The following is a 23096-nucleotide window of genomic DNA, read 5'->3' as shown; positions in this document are numbered from 1 at the left end:
TCATCCATAATGGTGAATTTGCGCGTGTTTTTTTTTCTATTTTCTCCGATATTAACTTTGACTCCGAAGTTAACTTGGAATGTTTTTTCCTTATTTTCGGTGAGAGGGGGGGGGGGGGCATCGCTAGATCGCTAATTCATTCAATTTAGCAGTTAAACTTAATGACTTAACTCTTGTGAATCTTAATTTTGTTTGCAATAATACACTTCACTGGCAATCAATTTAAACTTAGATCTACAAAAACAGCCTAAAACACTACATTTAATTAATAATATAATTCAAAATTTTACGAACTACGTATACTTCTACTGATGTACCTGCGTACATCTGAGGTTGTTTTCGTAAAAAAAGGCCGAGATGCTCCGAATGTAGAGTCGGAGTTGCCAACCCCGGAAATTACCGAGTAGCTACGATAGCAACGATGTTTATATCGCCCTATGAAATCGGTCATAGTACGAACACGTGACGTCTGTTTGTTTTGTCGTGTCTATGTGCGTAGTTTCCAGTTGTTTAAGCCAAAATTACAACTTAAAATAATGCATAAAAATGTTTATTACATGAAAAATGTTTTGTAAACTGAGTGGAAGTGTACTAGTGAGCTATCTGATATAAGTGATCTATTTGCAGATTGAAAAAAGGTAAACAAATTTACTTCCTGCTTGATATTGCTGAAGTCTAAGTTTCAGTTTATTATACACTTCAAGGCTCGTCATTACAATGGCAATCTATTTCAATATCACGCACCTAGAGCGTATTGAGTGCTCGAAGCTGCTAAGGAACGACACAAACAACGCTACCGTACAGACATGTTCCGCACCCAGAAAAAAAAGGTGGTGCGAATGGAGCAGTTGTTGTTGATGTCATGGTGACCTTCAGCAGAACGGCGCTCTCAATAAGCAATGAATCCGATTCATGGAGTTCTAGTTGATGTAAACACAATAAATCATTAAAGACAACTTGATTTGATCGTACCATTAAACTAAATATCTTTTTCGAAATACCTCATGCATGAACACTGGTATTGATTCTCTTTTTGAAGTAGGATCATTCAATTTGCTTACTTCCCCTGGCGCGTTTTGTGTGCGTGATTGAAATGAACCCTATGGTGTAATATGATATTATTAATGTTCCGTCTGTCCTTTAGAGATAATATAATGAACTGTAACTTAAACAATTACTTATGACGATATATTTATACATAAAATATGTGTGAATCTTCATTGTGGCACTGATATTTATCGTTCAGAATACTTTGAATGACTTTGATCCCTATCCTCATTGTTAAATGTATGCCTGTTTGGCCTGTTCCTACAGTCACCTGTGTGTAATCAACGGAAACGATTTTTACAGGTAAATCATGGAAGTTGATGGAAGAAAGTCAGACAATGACAATGAGAATGCCTCAACAGAGTTCGTTTTACATTGTCAGCCGTGCCTGAAAGACGGTAGGGAGATCAGCGCCAATGGTTTCTGCAATATGTGCAAGGAGTTTATGTGTGATCCTTGTATATCTGCCCACAAGAGGTTCGCCATGTTAAGAAATCATGTAATCCTAACGAAAGATAAAATGCCTTCTTTTTATATGAACAAAGACAAAGCTGATTTTCTACCTACCGACCCGTGCCATAAACATAGTAGTGAAATGATAAAGTTTTATTGTCCAACCCATGATGACCTTGGATGCTCAGACTGCGTTGTGTTACACCACAGAAACTGTAAGGTTGAGTATTTGTCAGAGACAGCAAAACAATACAAAGACTCCGAGGAGTATAAAACACTAAACGAAAACATTGAACACATGAAAACTGTGCTTTCCGCTTTACACAACGAAGTAAATTATTCCGAAGCGTTCATATCAGAAAACATACAAGAAGAAATACAGAAACTGAGGACATTTAGGGCACACATAAATCTTGTTCTGGATACAAGAGAAAATATGTTGCTGAAAAGTATGAAAGAAAATGAGATCAAACAAAAAGAAATACTTTCAAAATTGAGAGATGGAATAAAAGGCTTAAAACAGACTCTAGCAGAAACGACAACAGACATGCAAACGACAGAAAAACAGTCACACCAGCACTTCATTCATGCGAAAATGGCCAAGAAGCAACTTGTGAAGCTGCAAGGAGAAATCAATAAGATCAACGCAGACATAATTTTGGACACGTCTGTTTGTTGCACATTTTGGACAGACAAACACACTGAAGCTCTGATCAACTCTTCAGACTTCTTCGGACGTGTCGACTTCTCCAATAAAGGTTTAGATCTTAGAAGTATCAATAGAAATCTGCATTTAAAATTAATAATTGTGACGTCGTCTGCCAAAATGAGTCATGAAGTGGCAGTCATATAATTATCAAAAACTAGATTTAAACAAGCGACAGGATTATAACATGAAACAATGAATTACATTCGAATAAGAGATAACTCCCAAATACTTATAATCCAAATAGTATAGTCAAACACCGTTGGCTCGAATTCCTCTTTGGCTCAAATTGGATGTAAAGGACCGATTTCTTTAAACCGAATGTAAGCATTCCGGGTTGGTTCGAAATTTCCAACGGGGTTTGACTGTACTGATTGTCTGCTTATGAGACACAATAGTTTGCAAAAGTGAACATGCTGCCGCTGCAGGACTCATTTGAGCGGTCGATGTCACGTATCTGAAAAGCATCATTGGACATCTGCATTTTAAATACATGTATATCTAGTACGAAACAATTCTTATAAAGCGGAGAACTCGGACTATAATATTGTTTCAATACGCACCAGTCGATCTCCGTCAAATGGGGTCGTTCGGCGAATGCTGATTGAATTTCTGCAAGAAAGCCTCTAAATATATAACGACCTTTCAATTTCATTTACTCGTGAATTTTTCTTACTTTTAATTGAATTGTCTACGCTTTTTTTAATTACAGGAATAACATCAGAGACAGACATCGATCTATCTACTGTGGAATGGACAAAAGATGCCGAGCTGGACATTTTATGCACAGAAGACATACTCAGACCCGGGATAACAAGTTCCGCTCTTGTGGAACCAGGAAAATGTCTTCTGGTCGACGCTTTTAATAAATGTCTTAAACTTGTAGATATCAACGACAACAAGATCTTGTCACGCACTGAACTGCTTGGATCCCCCTGGCAGGTGTGTGCCCTCCCTAGCGGCCACGCAGCTGTTGCTCTTCCAGATAAATGCAAAGTACAATTTGTGAGCCTTAAAAACGATTCAGTAGTTGCTGGTATACATTTTGACGTATCCGGTTCATGCTATGGACTAGCTTACACTGATAAAAGCCTTTTTGTGTCCTACAGACAAAAGAAAAATGCACCAGCACGCTCGTATGTAGAAAGACTATCGATGACTGGAGAAGTGTTGCAATCGATGATAACAAATGCTTCAGCTCCGCGTTATCTAACCGTTAGCTCTTCTTCAATTTACTTGTCTGATTCTGCTGTTCAACAAATCTATCAACTTGATTTCAATGGAAGTTTGCTGAGCATGTATGACGACCGGTTACTAGCATTGCCATCTCAATCCATCAACGTCGGAAAGGAACGAATCCTAGTGGGTGCTCGCCTTTCTGATCGTATAGTTTTGATAAATGGAAAGAAGAGGAACCTAAAAGTTATCATATCTTTAAAAGACTTTGGGTCCCAGAATGACCCGCGCAATTTATCATTCTGTCCAGTGAGCAGAAAACTTCTGGTTGGATTGGAGGTCTTCAGTGCTGTTATTTAAACGTATAATTAAAACTACTTTGATTGGTTCCGTATGACTGTACATGTAGGATGGTTGGTACGTTACCGATTGTTTTAATGTTTGATGTTAATGGAAGATACAATGCAACGAAATTTTGTATTCCATTTATTCATCTACATATGTACAACAAGAACGCAGCAAGTCAACTGTACGTCTAGCAGTATAACAGTATAATTAAACTCTAGAGAGGGGAGTACATGTATCATATTACTTAAGCTAAATATTAAATATCAGAACACCGATCATGTTGGGAAAAGGACATGTTACGCATCATCGTAAAACCGTACGTTAAGAAGAAAAGAAACGTGAACTATCAGATAATGTTATTTATCTCTTTCAAAAATACACAAAAAACATGCCTTTGTTTGAAAATAAAATAAAAAGAAGATATAGCTTATATTAACAAAGTAAATCTGCGACATCAATGATGTTTACCTGTTTCTTGACTTTTAGAAAATCATTTATATTTCTCTAGAAACTGAAGTGTTTATTATGCACAGAAAACATCTGATAGTGTGTCGATATGTAAGGACACAGTGTAAATAAGCGTATAATATCTAGACTCTAAGTATCACTTATTTCGTTCATGTTTTCTGTGAATTGAGGTGTTTTATCAGTGAAATTAAACAGTGAACATTTTCACTGCCAACTAAGAAGCGAAAATAACAATTTTAAGAACTACTTTTAAAATCAATTGCTGTTACTTCCCTTTGATAAAAACTAAGTATCTCATTTTTAAAACAGCAAATTATGTCAAAAATAATAATTATATAATAAAATGAGCATTGCTTACATTTGTTACATAATGGGTTACCCCTTTTCCAAACGTTTTCATGAAGCTGAATACTCGAACATTAGCTTATGTACACAATCAGGACAAACGAATACAAGTGCTCGAAAATAAATTAAATTTACCTCGACTTTTCGAAGAATTATGGGTGCGCAGTTTGGTTATTAATTTTTATCCACGTGTCTTGTTTACCCACAGTGGACGAGAAGATATCGGAGGCGGAGTTCATCACCATCTGGTTCACCCTCTCCACGTGACCACTCCAACCCTCCGACCACATATCACATGTTACGTTTTCAATCTATAAACTTGATATGAACTAACCATTATAAGTGTATCTTTTTAAACCTGTCAGGTAATCATTACTGCTAAAGAGAATCCATGAAACAAACTTAAACACGGCATGTTCAAGTATGAATTAATCTAATTTAGTTTGCAAAAAAAGAAGATATTGACGTCATTACCAAACGTCTAAAAACGGCGATGTCAAATAGGCGATGCATTTTAACATTACACCGATGCGCAAAACTCACCAATCTCATTAATATAGGCTTTCCAATTTTCGCTTTAAAACGTAGTCTGTATGCTTCGATGCGTTACGCAGCGTAAATAAAATGAAGCAAACTTCACCATTTGATATTAATAAGATAACGAAGGTCAAACCGCATCGAACGTCAGTCTAACGTCATGCGCAAGTTCGGCAAGGTTTAATGCGTACCCCTTTTAGTAGTTCGACACTTTCGTGAGTTTTGCACATTAAGTAAGGTTAACAAAATGTTTTACTCGATATATATTTTAAACCTGACTTTAGAGTGTTTTCTTTGTTTTCGATTATTTATATTACACCAGTTGGCGGAGCTAAATGTTTGCAAGTTAAACAGATGGACATCAATCACGATCATATTCAGCATTATGTCTTTACGCGTTTAAATTCATCAGAAGTACAAATGTGAACCTGAGCGTTCTGAATTTGTTTATTTTTTAACAAGTATAAGGTAATGGGCTTTTGTTCAGAAATGTGTTAAAGTTAATAACGTAATTAACTACATCCCTGTAAACGTTTAAACGTGGAATGTGTGATGATGAGCTCACATTCACTTTGGGCCTCTTCTAACCCGACACTTATATTATTCGATATAACTAGATCATTTGTGAGTGGGCTACGTCCGAATTTGGAATATAAGTAGTTTAACTCATCGCACGTACTTCATAGAAATTAAATTAAATTGACGTACTTCAATTGATCATTAAATACATATTAAACTAAAACCAAATTCACAAAATGACAAAACAATTTAAAAAGTCACTCAACCACAATCATATCCGTACACCAGAGTAAATAATTCCTTGTGTGTCTTCCCATGACGTTTTTACACGTTTGTCTCGTTGGCATTATGTAGCTTCGTAATGGGTATGAATCTTTGAGAATATTCCTCCGTTCAAGATAATTGCGAGGGGATGCCGGTCGCCTCCGTACTCGCCTGTCTGGTTCGTTCCACACATGCTCAGTGACGTTGAAATCTAGCGACGTGGAAGGGAAAGGCAGCCACCGAACATTCTGCTGCTCTAGTAACGCCTATGTCGCAAGCGCTGTTCGGGCCGAGGCCATCCCGCAGCAAAATACCATGCCACATCCACCGCCTCGTAGGTGAGGAATAACAACCGGTATCAAAATATCATGTTTATATCTAGCGGTGTTATGGTTCTCTTGAACAAGCTTCAAGTTTTTCTTTGTGTGTTACAGCACTCCGGCCAATGTATCAGCCAATAAGGTTGCATTTTTAGTAAGTTAGATGACCTGAAGTAATACCTTAATGACCAAGAATGGCTCGTTCGCTACGCTCAGTCCATCCATTTTTAATTAAAACGAAATTACTTCACGCCATCTAACTATTAAATAATGAAGTTTATGTGCATATAATGAAAATTGAGACATCATAGACGTTATATTAACTTGGTTCATGTACATTGATGTAGTTGCTTGTATATTGTACTACAGTTTCGTCGTGCCTTGTCCAAAACTGTATAATGTTGAAAAGCCTTTTTTGAGCATCAGAGAATCATGAACACCACCATCGTATGCACACATAAGGTTGTATAAAGTTATATTTTTCTAGATCTAAGACCTTGTTCCTGCGTAGTCACGGTGAAAGTGCGTTCTCTCAAATCTGTATAATTGTATACTAGTACCATTTTTAGATATAAGAAAATCAACAGCAGCTGAGCTGATCTATTTGTTGATTATAACATTTACCCATCCAATGAAACATAATCAAATTGATTTATTTTGTGATTATTAATTTCCGTATTAATATTAAATAATAATTGGGTTACCAATCATTGGACAAAATAGTCCCAATGAGATTTACTTATGACTATATGAAGTAAAAGCCTGAGTGAGTAGGCCGCTGCACTTGACGCTATTGTTACTTGAATAAAAAAGGTTTATTAGAAAATAAAACAGTCAGTGTTGGTATCAAGGTTAATTTATCTCCCATTCTTAGTTGTCCACAATCAGAATACCTCGGCCATTATCCAACAGAATTGACAGTAAAGTTCTGCCAACTTAGCTAACTCGGCTTTGGTACACTACCCATTAAACTAACTGGGTGACTAGTCCCCGCCCCGTCCCCACCCACCCCCACTTGACTCGGTACACCAAACATGTTCAGTATGCAGCCCAAACCGCTTTTAATACTGAATCAAACACATGAATGGCAATAAAGCTAACTGGGCAGCTAGCTCACCCCGACCAACAACCACAAGTCACACAGTTCGAATAGTAATGTTGTTTTCATGGCAAGGAAAGCTGAAAAATAAGCAAACTATGACTTAAACCCACAGTTTGAAGAGTATTCCTACTCAAATTGACAGAATGCTGACATTTATTCCATATATACATGCATTAAATCCGATGTTTTATTTAAGCTTAATACAATTAAAAGTACAGGGACTATGAGTTTGTTTTATGCATGCTATGGACGGTTGATTTCGATTACTGTCATGTACATTTTGTGTGTGCTCACGATTTTACTTGTGAAAACAAAGTGCTTCAAGTAAAAGAAAAAAATAATCTGAAAATTAAAATTCGAACATACATTGATGTTACAATTAATATCTTCTCTAAAACAAGCACATATAATATATTAATACAATCCATTTCCTTGTTGTTTATAACAGTACAATGGGCCTTCTTTATGGGGATTGAAAATGGTATTTATCGCCGGCGGCCTCATCATATTTTCCATTCGGAGCTCCTCGGCCATTTTTTCCAAAAACAACCTCGGATGTATTTGGACGGTTTACATACTAAAAAAGTGGTACGTTTAAGTCCGCTGCAAGTAGATCGCGTAGTAATTATATTTAGCAGTTAAACTTTGTGACTTAACTCTTGTGATATTTAATTATGTTTGCAATAATACAATTCAATGACAATCAATTTAAACTTAGATCAATAAATACAACTATAACACACTACATTTAATTAATGATATAATTCAAAATTTTACGAACTACTTCAACTGATATACCTGCATACATCCGAGGTTGTTTTTGAAAAAAATGGCCGAGAAGTTCCGAATGCATATTTTCGTATAACCTCACTACTATTTACGGGGTCTATCTGGAAGCTTGCCGGAGATGGCCGATTTGTTACGATTCAGTTGCACCCTCCGGAAAATACCGAGTAGCTACGAAGCAAAGATTTTTATATCGACCAATGAAATCGTTCATAGTACAAACAGGTGACGTCTGTTTGTTTTGTCGTGTCTATGTGCGTAGTTTCTAGTTGTTTAAGCCAAAATTACAACACGAAATAATTAATTAAAATGATTATTACATGAAAAGTGTGTATACATTTGTAAACTGAGTGGAAGTGTACTAGTGAGCTATCTGATATAAGTGATCTATTTGCAGATTGAAAAAAGGTAAACAAATTTACTTCCTGCTTGATATTGCTGAAGTCTAAGTTACAGTTTATTTTACACTTTAATGTTTGTCTTCAGAACGGGAAGCCATTCCAATATCACGCACCCAGAGCGTATGGAGGGCTCTTAACTGCTAAGGAACGACTCAATGCTACGGACGTGTTCCGTTAACTAGAAAAAAGGTTGCGCGAAAAGAGCAGTTGTTCTTGATATCATTGTGACCTTAAGTACAAAGGCGCTCAAAATAGGCAACGGACCTGATTTATGGAGTTCTAGTTTATTGAAACACAATAAAACATAAAAGACAACTTATTTATTTAATTTGACTACACCATTTTACTTAATAACTATTTGGAAATACTCGTCACGCATAAACACTGATATTTATTCTCTTTTTGGGGTAGGATCATTCAATTAGCTTACATCCCCTGGCGCGTTCTGAGTGCGTGATTGGAATAAACCCTATTGTGTAATACGATATTATTATTGATGCACTTTTACTCCTAAATGATATTTACCACAATTAATACAAATGTTTTAATCTACTAAAAAGGATGAATAAATGTCAAAAACAATGGTTCTTATGAAACGGACAATCTTGAAGCAGTTTGGGCTGATATATTATTACCAAAACCAAACCTATTTTAATAGGCTCATGCTATCGACCACCTAAACAAACTGATTTTGTTGATATTTTTGAAAATGTTTTGTCTATGGTTAGATCTGACACAGAATGGTACATCCTAGCTGGGAGTAAGATTACATGGAGAGGAAACCAAGCTATACAGCATAAGTCAGTCTGAATATGCTGTTGATTTTATCACTGATAACAATGATTCGATCGATATCAGCGCGAGCTTTAAGATTTACAGCGATGTGGTATCGAGTGAAATGTGCTTGCCTTCACAAAAAGTGTCATTACTTAAGTATTAAACTTAACATTTTTACAATTTATACACCGATAAAAAGCTGAATACATTACCTTTACTTTGATATCAAATGCGTTAATAAAAAAATGCATGGCGTTAAAACGGTGAATTAAAGAGAGGCGTTAAATAAAAATCGGCAGTATTTGACCACCAGAACAGGTTTAAAAACAAGGAGTAGTCTAACGAAAATCATCATTTATTTAGTTTTAAAAATGATATTTCAATAGTTTATACGTCGATATAAAGCAGAATATTATTATTATTATTATCTGTATTATTGGTCCCAGATCCTAGGTGATTTTAATATTTGTTGTTGTTTTTTTTGCAAAGAAATCAGCTCTTTTTAAAAGGTTTGAACAAGTTCTAAATATCTTTAATCTAAAACAGATCATAAATTACCATACCAGAATCTCGGAGTCCTCCTCTTCTGTGTTAGATCACATTTTATGTAGCCATCAAGACAAGATTGTTCAGTCTCGTACTCTTCCGATAGGTCACAGTGATCATTTGCCTGTATTTTGTACGCGTAGAACACAGAAAGTGACGTATAATATGCATAAGAATGTTGCTATCAGATCTTTGAAACATTACAGTGTAGATAATTTTATTCATGGCTATCTTTCAAAGAAACATTTCTGTCAGTTTTGAACACTGTTGCTCCTGTTTAGGAAGTCAGACTGAAACAAAGAAGTGAACCATGGCTAGATTCTAACATTCTGGAACTCATCAGCAGAAAAGATGCTTTTTATTTCAAATTCAAAAACCACAAAAACACAGAAACCTTGTTCAGAAAGAAGTCATTAAGGCCAAATCAGAGTATATGTCAAACAAGCTGGAAGAAAATAAAAATGATCCAAAAAAGCTGTGGTCAGTATGTTATGGAGGATTTCCTATAAATATAAGAACGACACTAAATGTGCTCTAACTATTTATTGCGACAAGTATTGTACGATATCTAAGCTAGAACTGATAAGCATGTGGCTGTGCCTAGGTATTTAACTCACTAGGGCATATAACCCTTAGATGATAAAGCTATTATGTAACAAGATTTAAAAAATCTTGGATATAGTAGTAAAAGTAAATCTTCTCCAAATACTGTTTTAAACATTGATGATGAAAACTGTTTTGAACCATGTAAGATTGCAAATCATTTTAATACTTTTCTTATTACCTTAGCCTCAACTTTAGTAAAAAAAACTTTGCCCTTCAATTTGTTTAACTATGAGTCTGACTGTTTTAAACGATTTTAAGATAGAAATCCTGACTCGGTTAAATTTAAACTTCACACTGCTAGTGAAGAATACATTTACAAGGAACTATGTAAACTAAATTGTTCAAAAAGCACAGGGTTAGATAACATTCCTGCAAGATTTTTAAAAGATGCTGCACTATTTTTAAAGATACCAGTTACATTTCTGATAAACAGCTCTATCACAAGTAACATTGTACCATCTGAACTAAAAAATACTCTAAAGTTAAATCATTGTTTAAGAAAAACAACAGATCTGATGTTTGAAACTATCGACCTGTAAGTATACTATGTATAGTTCCACAATCTTAGATAGAGTTGTATACAACCAACTTGAATCTTTTCTTGTTAAACAGGGACTATTATACGAACTTCAGAGTGGTTTTAGATGTAAACATTCAACTAACTCCTGCCTAATTCATTTGACTGACCATATAAAACAACAAAATTCCAAAGGATTATATACAGGGATTATTATGTTGGATCTCCAAAAGGCGTTTGATACTGTAGATCATACACTTATATGTCAGACGTTAAAAGAAATTGGTGTGGATTCAATTGATTTGTTTCAATCATATACATCTGGACGTAAACACGTTGTCAATGTAAATAATACTACGTCTGAATTCATGAACATCTCTTGTGGCGTTCCACAAGGAAGCATACTTGGTTCGTTACTGTTTTTATGCTATGTCAATGATATGAGTATAAGCATAAGTGAAAAATGTAAATTAATTTTATATGCAGATGATAGTGCTATCCTTTTCTCACACAAAAGATCCTTTTGTTATAAATAATGAACTCGGCAAGGAACTTGACCACTGTAGTAAGTGGTTAGTTGACAACAAACTGTCTTTGCATCTTGGAAAAACAGAATGTATTTTATTTGGGTCTAAAAGGAAACTAACAAAAGTTGATAGCTTCAATGTTAACTGCAATGGCCATATCATAAAACCTATAAAATCTGTTAAATATCTTGGAAGTATACTGGACAATGATTTCAGTGCTGCATCTATTGTTAACAATATTGTCAGTAAAGTTAATTCTAGGTTAAAATTTTTATATAGACAAAGTCGTTATTTTAGATATGAATCTAAGAAAAATGTTATGTAACTCCTTAATACAATGTCATTTTGACTATGTATCTACATCATGGTACAGTGGTATATCTAAAATATTCAAGAATAGATTACAGGTCACTCAGAACAAAGTTGTCAGATTCATTAATGGCTATGATTGTAGAACTTCCCTAAAAGCCTCGGCTTTCAGTGATCTTGGATGGCTTCATATAGAAAATAGGATAAAGCAACTCAGACTTAACCTTGTACATAAAATCTTTAATAGTAAATGCCCACCATACTTACATGAACATTTTACTTTAGTCTCATCTATACATTTTTACAACAGTAGACATAGTGCTGGCAATTTTAAAGTGTCGCAGGCTGACAGTTTTATATTAATTACTTTCTTTTATCAAGCAATCCAGGACTGGAACAGTCTTCCACTAAAGTTAAAAGAATTGAAAAATAAAAATACTTTTAAGAAAGAAATGAAATCACATCTCATTGCTGGTATGAAGTGTGCAGAATTAGAAAAAATTATCTTTTATTAATTGTTATTCATTTAAGCTTGCATATCTGTTATAATTTTTTTGTCATATTATGCTAAAGTGTCAAATAGTTTTTACAGTTGGTTGCATTACATTGTATAACTGTAAAAGAATTACGATCTCAAAACATTAATCATTCTTTAACTAGTCAGAGTACATGTATGTTATTTTTGTATTATAAAACCTAATTTAAACAGCTTACAACTGAGATTTTGGCAAATAATTATATATGTCATAAGGACCCCATTGGAAATGAGTTGAATAACTTTAATGGGTTATCCGGTGTTATATATTTGTCACATTGAATTAAATCTTTATTAACGGACGTACACGTATCCAACGCATTCTAATGATGTTGTGAATTAGTAAAGATATCATCACTAATACCTTGTTAATCAGTCTGTGATATAACTTTAAATAAATATTTGGTTTGTTACTATGACATATATATATATATATATATATATATATATATATATATATATATATATATGCACGAATAAATCTGAGATGTGTGAAGTTGGCGCGTAGCTCGTAGAGCGTGCATCAACTTAAAAATAAATAAATTGGTCGACCTGGATCGTAGATCGTAGATCAACAATGCATTGTTGACCTAGATCATACATCGTAGATCGACTAAAAAACGGAAATATGAATCAGTTGATCTGGGTCATAGATCGTAGCTCGTCAAACTAAAATACATGAAATATTGTCGACGTGGATCGTAGATCGTAGATGGACAACCTGTTATACATACAAATATTGTTCACCTGTATCGTAGATCGACAACCTGTTATACATAGAAATCGATTGACCCGGATCTTAGATCATAGATCGACAACCTGTTATACATAGAAATATTGATGACCTGGATCGTAGATCGTAGATCAACAAAGTAAAACAGCATCAAAAATATTGTTGACCTGGATCGTAGATCGTAGATCGACAACCTGTTATACATAGATATATTGTTGACCGGAATCGTAGATCGTAGATCGACAACCTGTTATACATAGAAATCGGTTGACCTGGATCGTAGATCGTAGATCGACAACCTGTTATGCATAGATATATTGTTGACCTGGATCGTAGATCGTAGATCGACAACCTGTTATACATAGATATATTGTTGACCTGGATCGTAGATCGTAGATTGACAACTTGTTATACATAGATATATTGTTGACCTAGATCGTAGATCGTAGATCGACAACCTGTTTTACATAGAAATCGATTGACCTGGATCGTAGATCGTAGATCGACAACCTGTTATACATAGAAATATTCTTGACATGGATCGTAGATCGTAGATCGACAACCTGTTATAGATACAAATATTGTCGACCTGGATCGTAGATCGTAGATCGACAATGCATCATAAATATACGATCCAGGTCAACAATACAATTGATGATGTTTTAATTTTATTATCGATCTACGATCGATGATCTAGGTCAACAATGCATTGTCGATCTACGATCTATGATCAAGGTCAACAATACTTTTGATGTTGTTTTAATTTTATTGTCGATCTGAGCTGTTAGAAAAGAAAGTGCTCATTGCTAAATGTATGACTGTTTGGCCTGTTCCTACATTCCCCTATGTATAATCGATTGAAACGATTTTTACAGGTGAATCATGGAGGTTGGTGGACGAAAATCAGACGATGCCAATGAGAATGCCTCAACAGAGTTTGTTTTAAATTGTCAGCCGTGCCTGAAAGACGGGAGGGAGATCAGCGCCAATGGTTTCTGCAAAATTTGCAAGGAGTTTATGTGTGATCCTTGTATATCTGCCCACAAGAGGTTCGCAATGTCAAGAAATCATGTAATCCTAACGAAAGATAAAATGCCTTCTTTTTATATGAACAAAGACAAAACTGACGTTCTGCCTACCGAACCGTGTCATGAACACACTAGTGAAATGATAAAGTTTTATTGTCCAACCCATGATGACCTTGGATGCTCAGACTGCATTGTGTTTCATCACCGAAACTGTAAGGTTGAATACTTGTCAGAGACAGCAAAACAATACAAAGACTCCGAGGAGTATAAAACACTAAACGAAAAGATTGAGCACATGGAAACTGTGCTTTTCGCGTTGAACAACGAAGTAAACGATTCCGAAGCGTTCATATCAGAAAACATACAAGAAGAAATACAGAAACTGAGGACATTTAGGGCGCAAATAAATCTTGTTCTGGATACAAGAGAAAATATGTTGCTGAAAAGTATCAAAGAAAATGAGATCAAACAAAAAGAGATACTTTCAAAATTGAGAGATGGAATAAAAGGCTTAAAACAGACTCTAGCAGAAACAACAACAGGCATGCAGACGACAGAAAAACAGTTACACCAGCATTTCATTCATGCGAAAATGGCCAAAAAGCAACTTGTGATGCTGCAAGGAGAAATCAATAAGATCAACGCAGAGATCATTTTGGACACGTCTGTTCGTTGCACATTTTTGACAGACAAACAAACTGAAGCGCTGATCAACTCTTCAGACTTCTTTGGAAATGTCGACTTCTCCAATGAAGGTTTAATTCTTAGAAGTATCAATAGAAATCTGCATTTAAAATTAATAATTAAGACGTCGTCTGCGAAAATGAGTCATGAGGTGACATTCATATAATTATCAAAACTTATTTAAACAAGCGATTAGATAATAACATTAAAATGTATGAAACAGTACAGTCGAAGCCCGTTAGCTCGAACTCGCTTGGGGCGAATTCGTCGTTGGATCGAACTGGATGTAAAGGACCGAATTCTTTATACTAAATGTAAGCATTCCCGCTTGGCTCGAAATTTCTTACGCTCGAGGTATTTTCGCCAGTCCCTGGGAGTTCGAGCCAACGGGGTTTGACTGTACTGATTGTTTGCTTATGAGACACAAAAGTTTGCAAAAATGAACATGCTGCCGCTGCAGGACTCATTTGAGCGGTCGATGTCACGTATATGAAAAGCATCATTGGAGATCAGATTTTAAATACATGTATATCTAGTACGACACAATTCTTTTAAAGCGGAGAACTCGGACTATAATATTGTTTCAATACGCACCAGTCGGTCTCCGTCAAATAGGGTCGTTCGGGAAATGCTGATTGAATTTCTGTAAGAAAGCCTCTAAATATATAACGACCTTTCAATTTCATTTACTCGTGAATTTTTCTTACTTTTACTTAAATTGTCTACGCTTCTTTCATTGCAGGAATAACATCAGAGACAGACATCGATCTATCTACTGTGGAATGGACAAAAAATGCCGAGCTGGACATTTCATGCACAGAAGACAAACATGGACCCGATATAACAAGTTCCGCTCTTGTGGAACCAGGAAAATGTCTTTTGGCCGACTATCAAAATAACTGTGTTAAGCTTGTAGATATTAACGACAACAAGGTCTTGTCACGCAGTGAAGTGCTTGGAGACCCTTGGCAGGTGTGTGCCCTCATTAGCGGCCACGCAGCTGTTGCTCTTCCAAATAAAAGCAAAGTACAATTTGTGAGCGTTAAAAACGATTTAGTAATAGCTGGTACACATTTTGACGTATCCGGTGCATGCTATGGACTAGCTTACAATGATAAAAGCCTTTGGGTATCCTACAAACATAACGAAAATTCATCAGCAAGCACTTGTGTAGAAAGACTATCGATGACTGGAGAAGTGTTGCAATCAATTACAAAAATGGCTTTAAAGATAAGTTATATAACCGTTAGCTCTTCTTCAATTTACGCTTCTGCCTGTCCCGGAAGGCGTATCTTTCAATTTGATTTCAACGGAAGTTTGCTGAACACATATAACGACCCGTTACTGTCATTGCCATCTGAATGCATCAACGTCGGAAAGGAACGAATACTAGTGTTTGCTCGCCGTCCTGCTAGTGTAGTGTTGATCAATGAAAAAGAGAGGGACCTGAAAGTTATATTATCTGTAAATGACCTTGTGCCCCTGTATAACCCGTACAATTTATCATTCTGTCCCGTAAGTAGAAAACTTCTGGTTGGACTGGAAGTCTTCAGTGCTGTTGTTTAATGTTAATTAAAACAACTGATTGGTTCCGTACCACTGTAGGATGAATGGTTCGTGAGCCCGCATGCGTGAAATGTACGTTTTACGTGATTTCGTAAAATCAACGTTAAAGGTCTTGTTAAAGCCTTCTATAAGTGCCCCCCTCCTCAAATCCGTGTATAGTACACAACCTGTGTATTGATCGTTATCTTAATTGCCTTGTACTGCTTATCAGATCACCGATATGAGTGTCCAGCTTTGCAGTTATATAGAAATGGACAATACAATCTTCTCTTTTAGTTGTTGTTGTTGTTTTCAAATGATAATAATATTATTATTACAGTACCTTTGAATAAGAATACGAGTTATATGGTATATAATAGCCCATTAATATAATTTAACAAGGATGCTTCACAATTTTGATATTCCAATTGTGACTTCATTTCAAATGGAGTTTAATATTAATGTTACATAACTATTTTAAAACTTAACACTCTTATTTGTTTATTTTTTATATCCAATCGGTTTTATTAATAAATGCATTAGTAATGCATATTGTTTATATGTTTTAGTGAGTCTATGAGATTATCTTACTCGAAAAGTGTACACCCTTAATGGCCCTAAGCCAATAATCAAATGATAAAGTTACCCCCCCCCCTCCTACCCTTAAAAAACCCAAAAAAAACCAGTCCAATTTGCAGGAGATGCACAGCAGGGGATTGTCATGCCAAACAGTCCATAAACTAGGCCTTTAAATTAAAAGGAAATTTGTTTGAAATGAAATGAATAAGAAAATAATGTTGAAAATAAATAAAGCTGTGACATCAATTCTGTTTACCCTTTTCCTTTTTTTGGAAAATCACTTATATTTCTATAAAAACTCTGTAAGCCATCTTTTAGTTTTTTGATGGTTTATCGTTTTAATAAGATGCACAAAAACAGCCTGTTACATGTAAAGTGTTCATGGATAGTACTTAATACTAACTATAGTAAAGTAAATTGAAAATGAACGATCCAAGTATCACAGCAAACAAAAACATCTAAAAGTGCGTGGTCATATGTAAGGGGACTGTATAAATAAGCGCACTGTAGACCATCTAGACTCTTAGTAGATCCTTCTTCCGTTCATGTTTCTTCTCTATGAAATAACGTGTTTTATCAGTGAAATTAAAAAGTGCAAGCTTTCTCTGCAAGCTAAGAAGCGAAAATAACAAGTTTAAGAACAACTTTTAAAATCAATTGTAGTATATTACTTTTAACACGGAAAATTATGTTAAAAAATTATAACTACATAATAAAATGAACATAACTTACCATTTGTTTCGTATTGGTTATCCCTTTTCCAAACGTTTTCTTGAAGCTGAATGCTCGAACATTTGCTTTCGTACACAATCAGGACAAACGAATACAAGTGCTCGAAAATAAATTAAATTTACTTCGAATTTTCGAAGAATAAGGGGTGCCCAGTTTGGTAATACTTTTTTATCCACGTGCCTTGGTTACCCACAGTGGACAAGGATATATCGGAGGCCGAGTTCATTACCATCCGGTTCACCCTCTCCACCTGACCATTCCAACTCCGACCCGACGACCACATATCACATGTTACGTTTTCTATCAATAAACTGGAAATGAACTAACCATTATAAGTGTATCTTTAAAAACCTGTCAGGTAATCCATACTGCTAAAGTGAATCCATGAAACAAACTTATACACTGCATGTTCAAGTATGAATTAATCTAAAATAGTTTGCAAAAATGACAAGATATTGACGTTATGCAAACGTCTGAAAACGGCGACGTCAAATAGGCGAATCATTTTAACATTACACCGATGCGCAAAACTCACCAATCTACTTAAAATAGGATTCACAGTTTTCGCTTTAAAACGTTACACTTGGCGCTTTGAGGCGTTTAACTGCGAAATAAAATGAACCGAACTTCACGATTTGATATTAATTAGATTTCAAATTAACGAACGTGAAACGGAATCGAACGTCAGTCTTACGTCATGCGAAAGTTTCGAAGTCATACCCCTTTTAGTAGTTCGGCACTTTCGTGAGTTTTAAACTACATGTTTTACTCGAATGTTTATTTAGAGTGTTTTCTTTTTTTCGATTAAATATTACACTAATAGGCGAAGCTAAATATTTAATAAGTAACGGAATGTATATTTATATAAAGTTGCAATTTATCTGCACTCTACATACTATTTTTAATGATGTTTTTATTTCTGAAATCCAACTAAGAAAGAAATCAAAGCAAAACAATAAATAGTTTCTTGTAACTCTACGGTCGACCGACAGTTCAACCACTAGTAACTGATTTCTTACCGTTCATTAAGTATCGTGTGTAACTCGGTATATTGGAATATCGCTTTAAGTTATCCACACGTTAATCCAATATGTTGCAAATGTTTTTTAGTCACAGTAACTTATTTATTTATGTGTCCATGAATTAAAGCTCGTTTAATAATTGTTACTTTTAAGGTCATTCCAAATTAATTACGAGATATTCCTAAAGTCTGGGTGAGGTCGATTAATGTTTTGTCTATCATTCACGTAACGTTTTACAGATGGTCAACAAACACGATCATATTTAGCGTTATGTCTGTACGCAGGCAAAGTCAACAAGAGTACAAATATGAACCTGGGCGTTCTGAATTTATATATATTTTTTAATAATAAGGAGATGATGGGCCGATTGTTCAGACTTTTTGTTAAAGTGAATAATGTGATTAAAGACATCGCTGATAACTTTTAAACGTGAACTATTTGGTGATGTAGTCACACACGCATTGGGCCTCTTCTAACCCGAGACTTATATTATTCGGTATAACTAGATTATTTCCCGGCGAATAATGTCCTTTTTGGAAATGTAAAAAAAGAACATCACTGTAAAATCCAAATTCACAAAATGAAACTAGAACAATGGGAAAGTCACCGAATCACAATCATATCCGTACATCCGAGTAACGTATACCTTGCGTGTCATCGAATGGTTTACGACGTGCATATACCTTTTTCTCACACCTCAGATAAGTAGATCCCTAGACACCCTACTCTCGGGTCGGAATGAACCTATCTTAGGGCGTCTTTGGGCGCTTGTTTCCAGGATAGAATCGAGTCGATTCGGAACGTGTAACTCGAGTAAAACGCCCTAACATCGGGAACCGGTAGTAGAGTTGTTCGCTGTAAATCATACTCGCGTCGTTCTTACATTAACTTTCCGCCATTTTGTTCTCGTGTAGTTCTCGGTCCTCCCGGTTTGTAGGTAGTGTGGAATTTTGACCCGAGAACAATGTTCTTGAACCTTGTTCGTGTCGTTAGGGCGATTGTATCAAGGATCGGACACAGTAGAACAAGAAGAACGAAGCGCCCAAAGACGCCCTTACACTCTCGGCCATGGAAGATACTTATAGTCTCTTTGTCTCATGGACATTATGTAGTGCAGTTATGGGTATGGAACTTTTGGTTCCAATCACGTAAACTGCGAGAGGGTGCCGGTCGCCTCCTTAGTCGCCTGTCTGGCTCGTCCACACACATGCTCAATGACGTTGAGATCTGGCGACATGGAAGGGAAAGGCAACCGCCGGATGTTCTGCTGCTCCAGCAACGCCTGTGTTGCACGCTCTCTTTGGGCCGCTGCCCGCCAGTAGCAATACCATGCCGCATCCACCGACTCGTAGGTGACACGATTTCTTGAGGCAAAATGGATCACATTTGATAAACAGTTAAGCATGAAACTGTATTCATAGGCCAAGAAAAATAATCTGTAATTTATCATGCACCTATTTTAAAAACGTCGTTCATGGTTTAATAATAATCTTTGCATATACTTTAAAAGCATGTTTTGGTTGTAGGTATCTGTTTCGTCTCAATGAAACCTTGAGTTAATACGGTAAACAGCGGATATATAAAATAATGAACAATGAAAAACCATCCAGCGCCAGTTGCAAATTGTTTATATTGATCGTGGCGAATTCCGTCAAAAAGGGTAATTTATGAGAAGTTTTATGACACAGGTATATATAAACCCTTACTCAAGTCATTTACGACAAAACTATTATTTAAGAGTAAGGAATGCGCCTATATAAGTTTTACCCACCTGGTAAGAGTCGGGGCATTGTGTGTTTGGCATGAACTCATAGGATATTTAGACAACCTGATGAATGCGTAAAACGTCTAAGCACACAGAAAGTCCAAGGATGGCGTTCTCAACCCCGACCGTGGTCACTTTTTCGGTTAGCTTATTCATACATCTGAAAATCTTTAAAAGTAATAATAATAATAATAATAATAATAATAATAATAATAATAATAATAATAATAATGATAATAATAATAATAATAATAATAATAATAATAATAATAATAACAACAACTTTATTTAACGAAGGTTACATACTAAGTGTATAATCATTACAGACATACTACTTATTTCCAGCATAGCCTTCACACAAAAAGTATTACAAAAACACAAATACTAACTTACATATTAAGCAACATACAAAACATACAAAACATACAATCACACTATCCCTATCATACTTTTCTCATGTAATTCAACATAATTACGCATGTATTCAACATTTCTTCTTCAAACACAACTCAGTATGATATGATGATTATAATTTACTATAATTTCATCTGTAAATAATGTCGATATATTCAGTAAACACATTCAATCAATAATTTTCAACATTTACACATTTGGTAGTATCCATCACAAGTTGTTGCAAGAATGTCATATACGTACATTAACACAATTCTTTGAAAGCGTTAATGAGACAACAACGTCAAAACATGAACCCTTTTTGATGTAAAAGAAAAAATTACAGATGCTTTTCATGTCGATCTCAATATCAATTACATAAATGCAGAAAATAATATTCAATTTAGTTTTTCGACCACCCGTTTCAAAACCATTCCGTCCTTGGACTCTTAACGGAATTCCGATTTGGCAATTCCAGATTTAAAATCCTTGCATTGTGTACGGTAAACATTAATTCTCTAATCATAAAAAAATCGTAATTGAGTTAAAACAAAATACGCACTGTCGGTATTTGGATTTTATGAGTCTTTAGATTGAGGAACAAGAACCAAACCTCCTCGCTTTAGTTCACGTGGTCTAAGTCGGACAGTCACCTCGAGGACTTATCTATGACAAATATACCCTCGCTACGCTCGGGTATATATATAGATACGTCCACGCGTTGTTTATCCTATACGTATCTCGCTATTGGTTATTCATTCGAACACATAAATACAATTATTTACGTTTCGAAAAATATATACATTATTGATTTCATGAGATTGGTTCAAGTACCAAATACTTCAGTATCCAGGTGGATTAGTTTGGCGGGACACGAGTAACATGATTTCCTCGTGTTTTTGTTGGTTATATGGGGAAAATTATTCTGTTTTCGTCACTCGAGGTTTTGTATTTGGTGACATTAGAAGGTATTTTACGATGTCTGAAAGTGAAGATATAAATTTGAAAAGTTCTTTGGTTAAAGAATTGCAGGGTATTTTGACAAGAAATTTGACCAGCTGAAAAGGACTGTGGAATCAGAAACGGAATGGGCGGCTGAGTCGGCTAGAAAAAAGGTGAGAGTTGAAAATTCTGTCTCACTTAAAAGACCTGGCAACAAAAAACAATATGAATTTAACTGGGAAGTTCTCGATTTAGTTGACTCTTGTGATAAAGCTATTACTTTGAGAGAAGCTGACAGAGCTCATCAGTTCATAAAGGAAATAAAGTCTAAAATTGAGAATCGAAACAAAATTATTAGAATTGCCGATAACTCCGCTGCCGGGAGGAACACTATTGCCGAATATCAGTTGTATGATGTTGCTAGTGATTCCGATGATGATAAGAGGATTCGAAAGGCTGAAGAGAAAGCTCTCGTTAAAATGGAAAAATCTAGAAAGCAGTCGGCTTCCTTTGTTAATAATGGCCCTGCTGGGCAGCCTTCTTCTTTTCGAAGCTTTCGAGGAGGTCGAGGCCGTGGATCCCTGGCTGAAGGACGTTTCGTTCAGTGTGGAACAGTCATCTGTTTCAAATGCGGCTCAGAGGGACATTTTGCCAGCGGTTGTGCCGCAGACCTGCAAGGAACCACCAACTCCCTGGGTGTCGGGCGTGGCCGAGGAGTTACCAGACCGGTGGCTACAGCAACCGCCTCTCAACAGACGCAGCAGTTCTTCCCAGCCAATGGCGGACAGTGACTACGATAAGTATTGGTTATTATCAAATGAAAACTGTTTCACACCGACTGATCTGCAGACTCTTTTTTCTGAAAATTTTGAAAACTCGGTTGATATTTCACAACATTCTGTTAAAGGAAGACTAAAGAATTGTTTTATATTTTGGAAAGATATTTTAAAGGCTGATAATGAAATATTGGCTATTATAGAAAATGGATACGTCTTACCTTTTATTATTAAACCACCAAGTTTTATAATGAAAAACAATCAATCAGCGTTACGAAATAATGAGTTTGTTACTTCAGCAATTCTTGATTTGATTGGGAAAAAAATGTGTTTACGAAGTTCCTTTTATTCCACATAATGTTAATCCTCTTTCGGTTGCAGTTAATTCTTCGGGTAAAAAGAGATTAATTTTGGAGAGAGTGTTGTGAACACTTTCTTGAAAGACGAAAGAGTAAAATTTGAAGATCACAAAATAGCAAAAGAGTACGCTGTTCCGGGGGGTTTCATGTTTAAATTTGACTTAACTAGCGGTTACTATCATATTTCAATCAAACCAAATCATCACACGTTTTTGGGGTTTTCTTGGAGGTTTGGGTCTGAAACCAAAT

General features: G+C 35.6%; 2 protein-coding genes across 2 annotated transcripts; both read left to right on the top strand.

The window, feature by feature from the left end:
• Positions 1 to 462: 462 nt before the first annotated feature.
• LOC128224354 (uncharacterized) lies at positions 463 to 4553 on the top strand. The gene is made up of 3 exons (XM_052934171.1): positions 463 to 638; positions 1351 to 2258; positions 2919 to 4553. Exons 2-3 carry the CDS (start codon positions 1358 to 1360, stop codon positions 3740 to 3742), a joined length of 1725 nt encoding a protein of 574 aa, XP_052790131.1. The 5' UTR covers positions 463 to 638; positions 1351 to 1357; the 3' UTR covers positions 3743 to 4553.
• A 3762-nt stretch (positions 4554 to 8315) lies between these two features.
• LOC128224530 (uncharacterized) lies at positions 8316 to 17538 on the top strand. The gene is made up of 3 exons (XM_052934407.1): positions 8316 to 8479; positions 13898 to 14805; positions 15477 to 17538. Exons 2-3 carry the CDS (start codon positions 13905 to 13907, stop codon positions 16298 to 16300), a joined length of 1725 nt encoding a protein of 574 aa, XP_052790367.1. The 5' UTR covers positions 8316 to 8479; positions 13898 to 13904; the 3' UTR covers positions 16301 to 17538.
• The last annotated feature ends 5558 nt before the right edge of the window (positions 17539 to 23096 follow it).

This window comes from Mya arenaria, chromosome 17, assembly GCF_026914265.1.
Source record: "Mya arenaria isolate MELC-2E11 chromosome 17, ASM2691426v1".
Taxonomy (NCBI): domain Eukaryota; kingdom Metazoa; phylum Mollusca; class Bivalvia; order Myida; family Myidae; genus Mya; species Mya arenaria.
The sequence above is the reverse complement of the archived record's forward strand: the minus strand, read 5'-3'. Positions and strand labels throughout refer to the sequence as shown.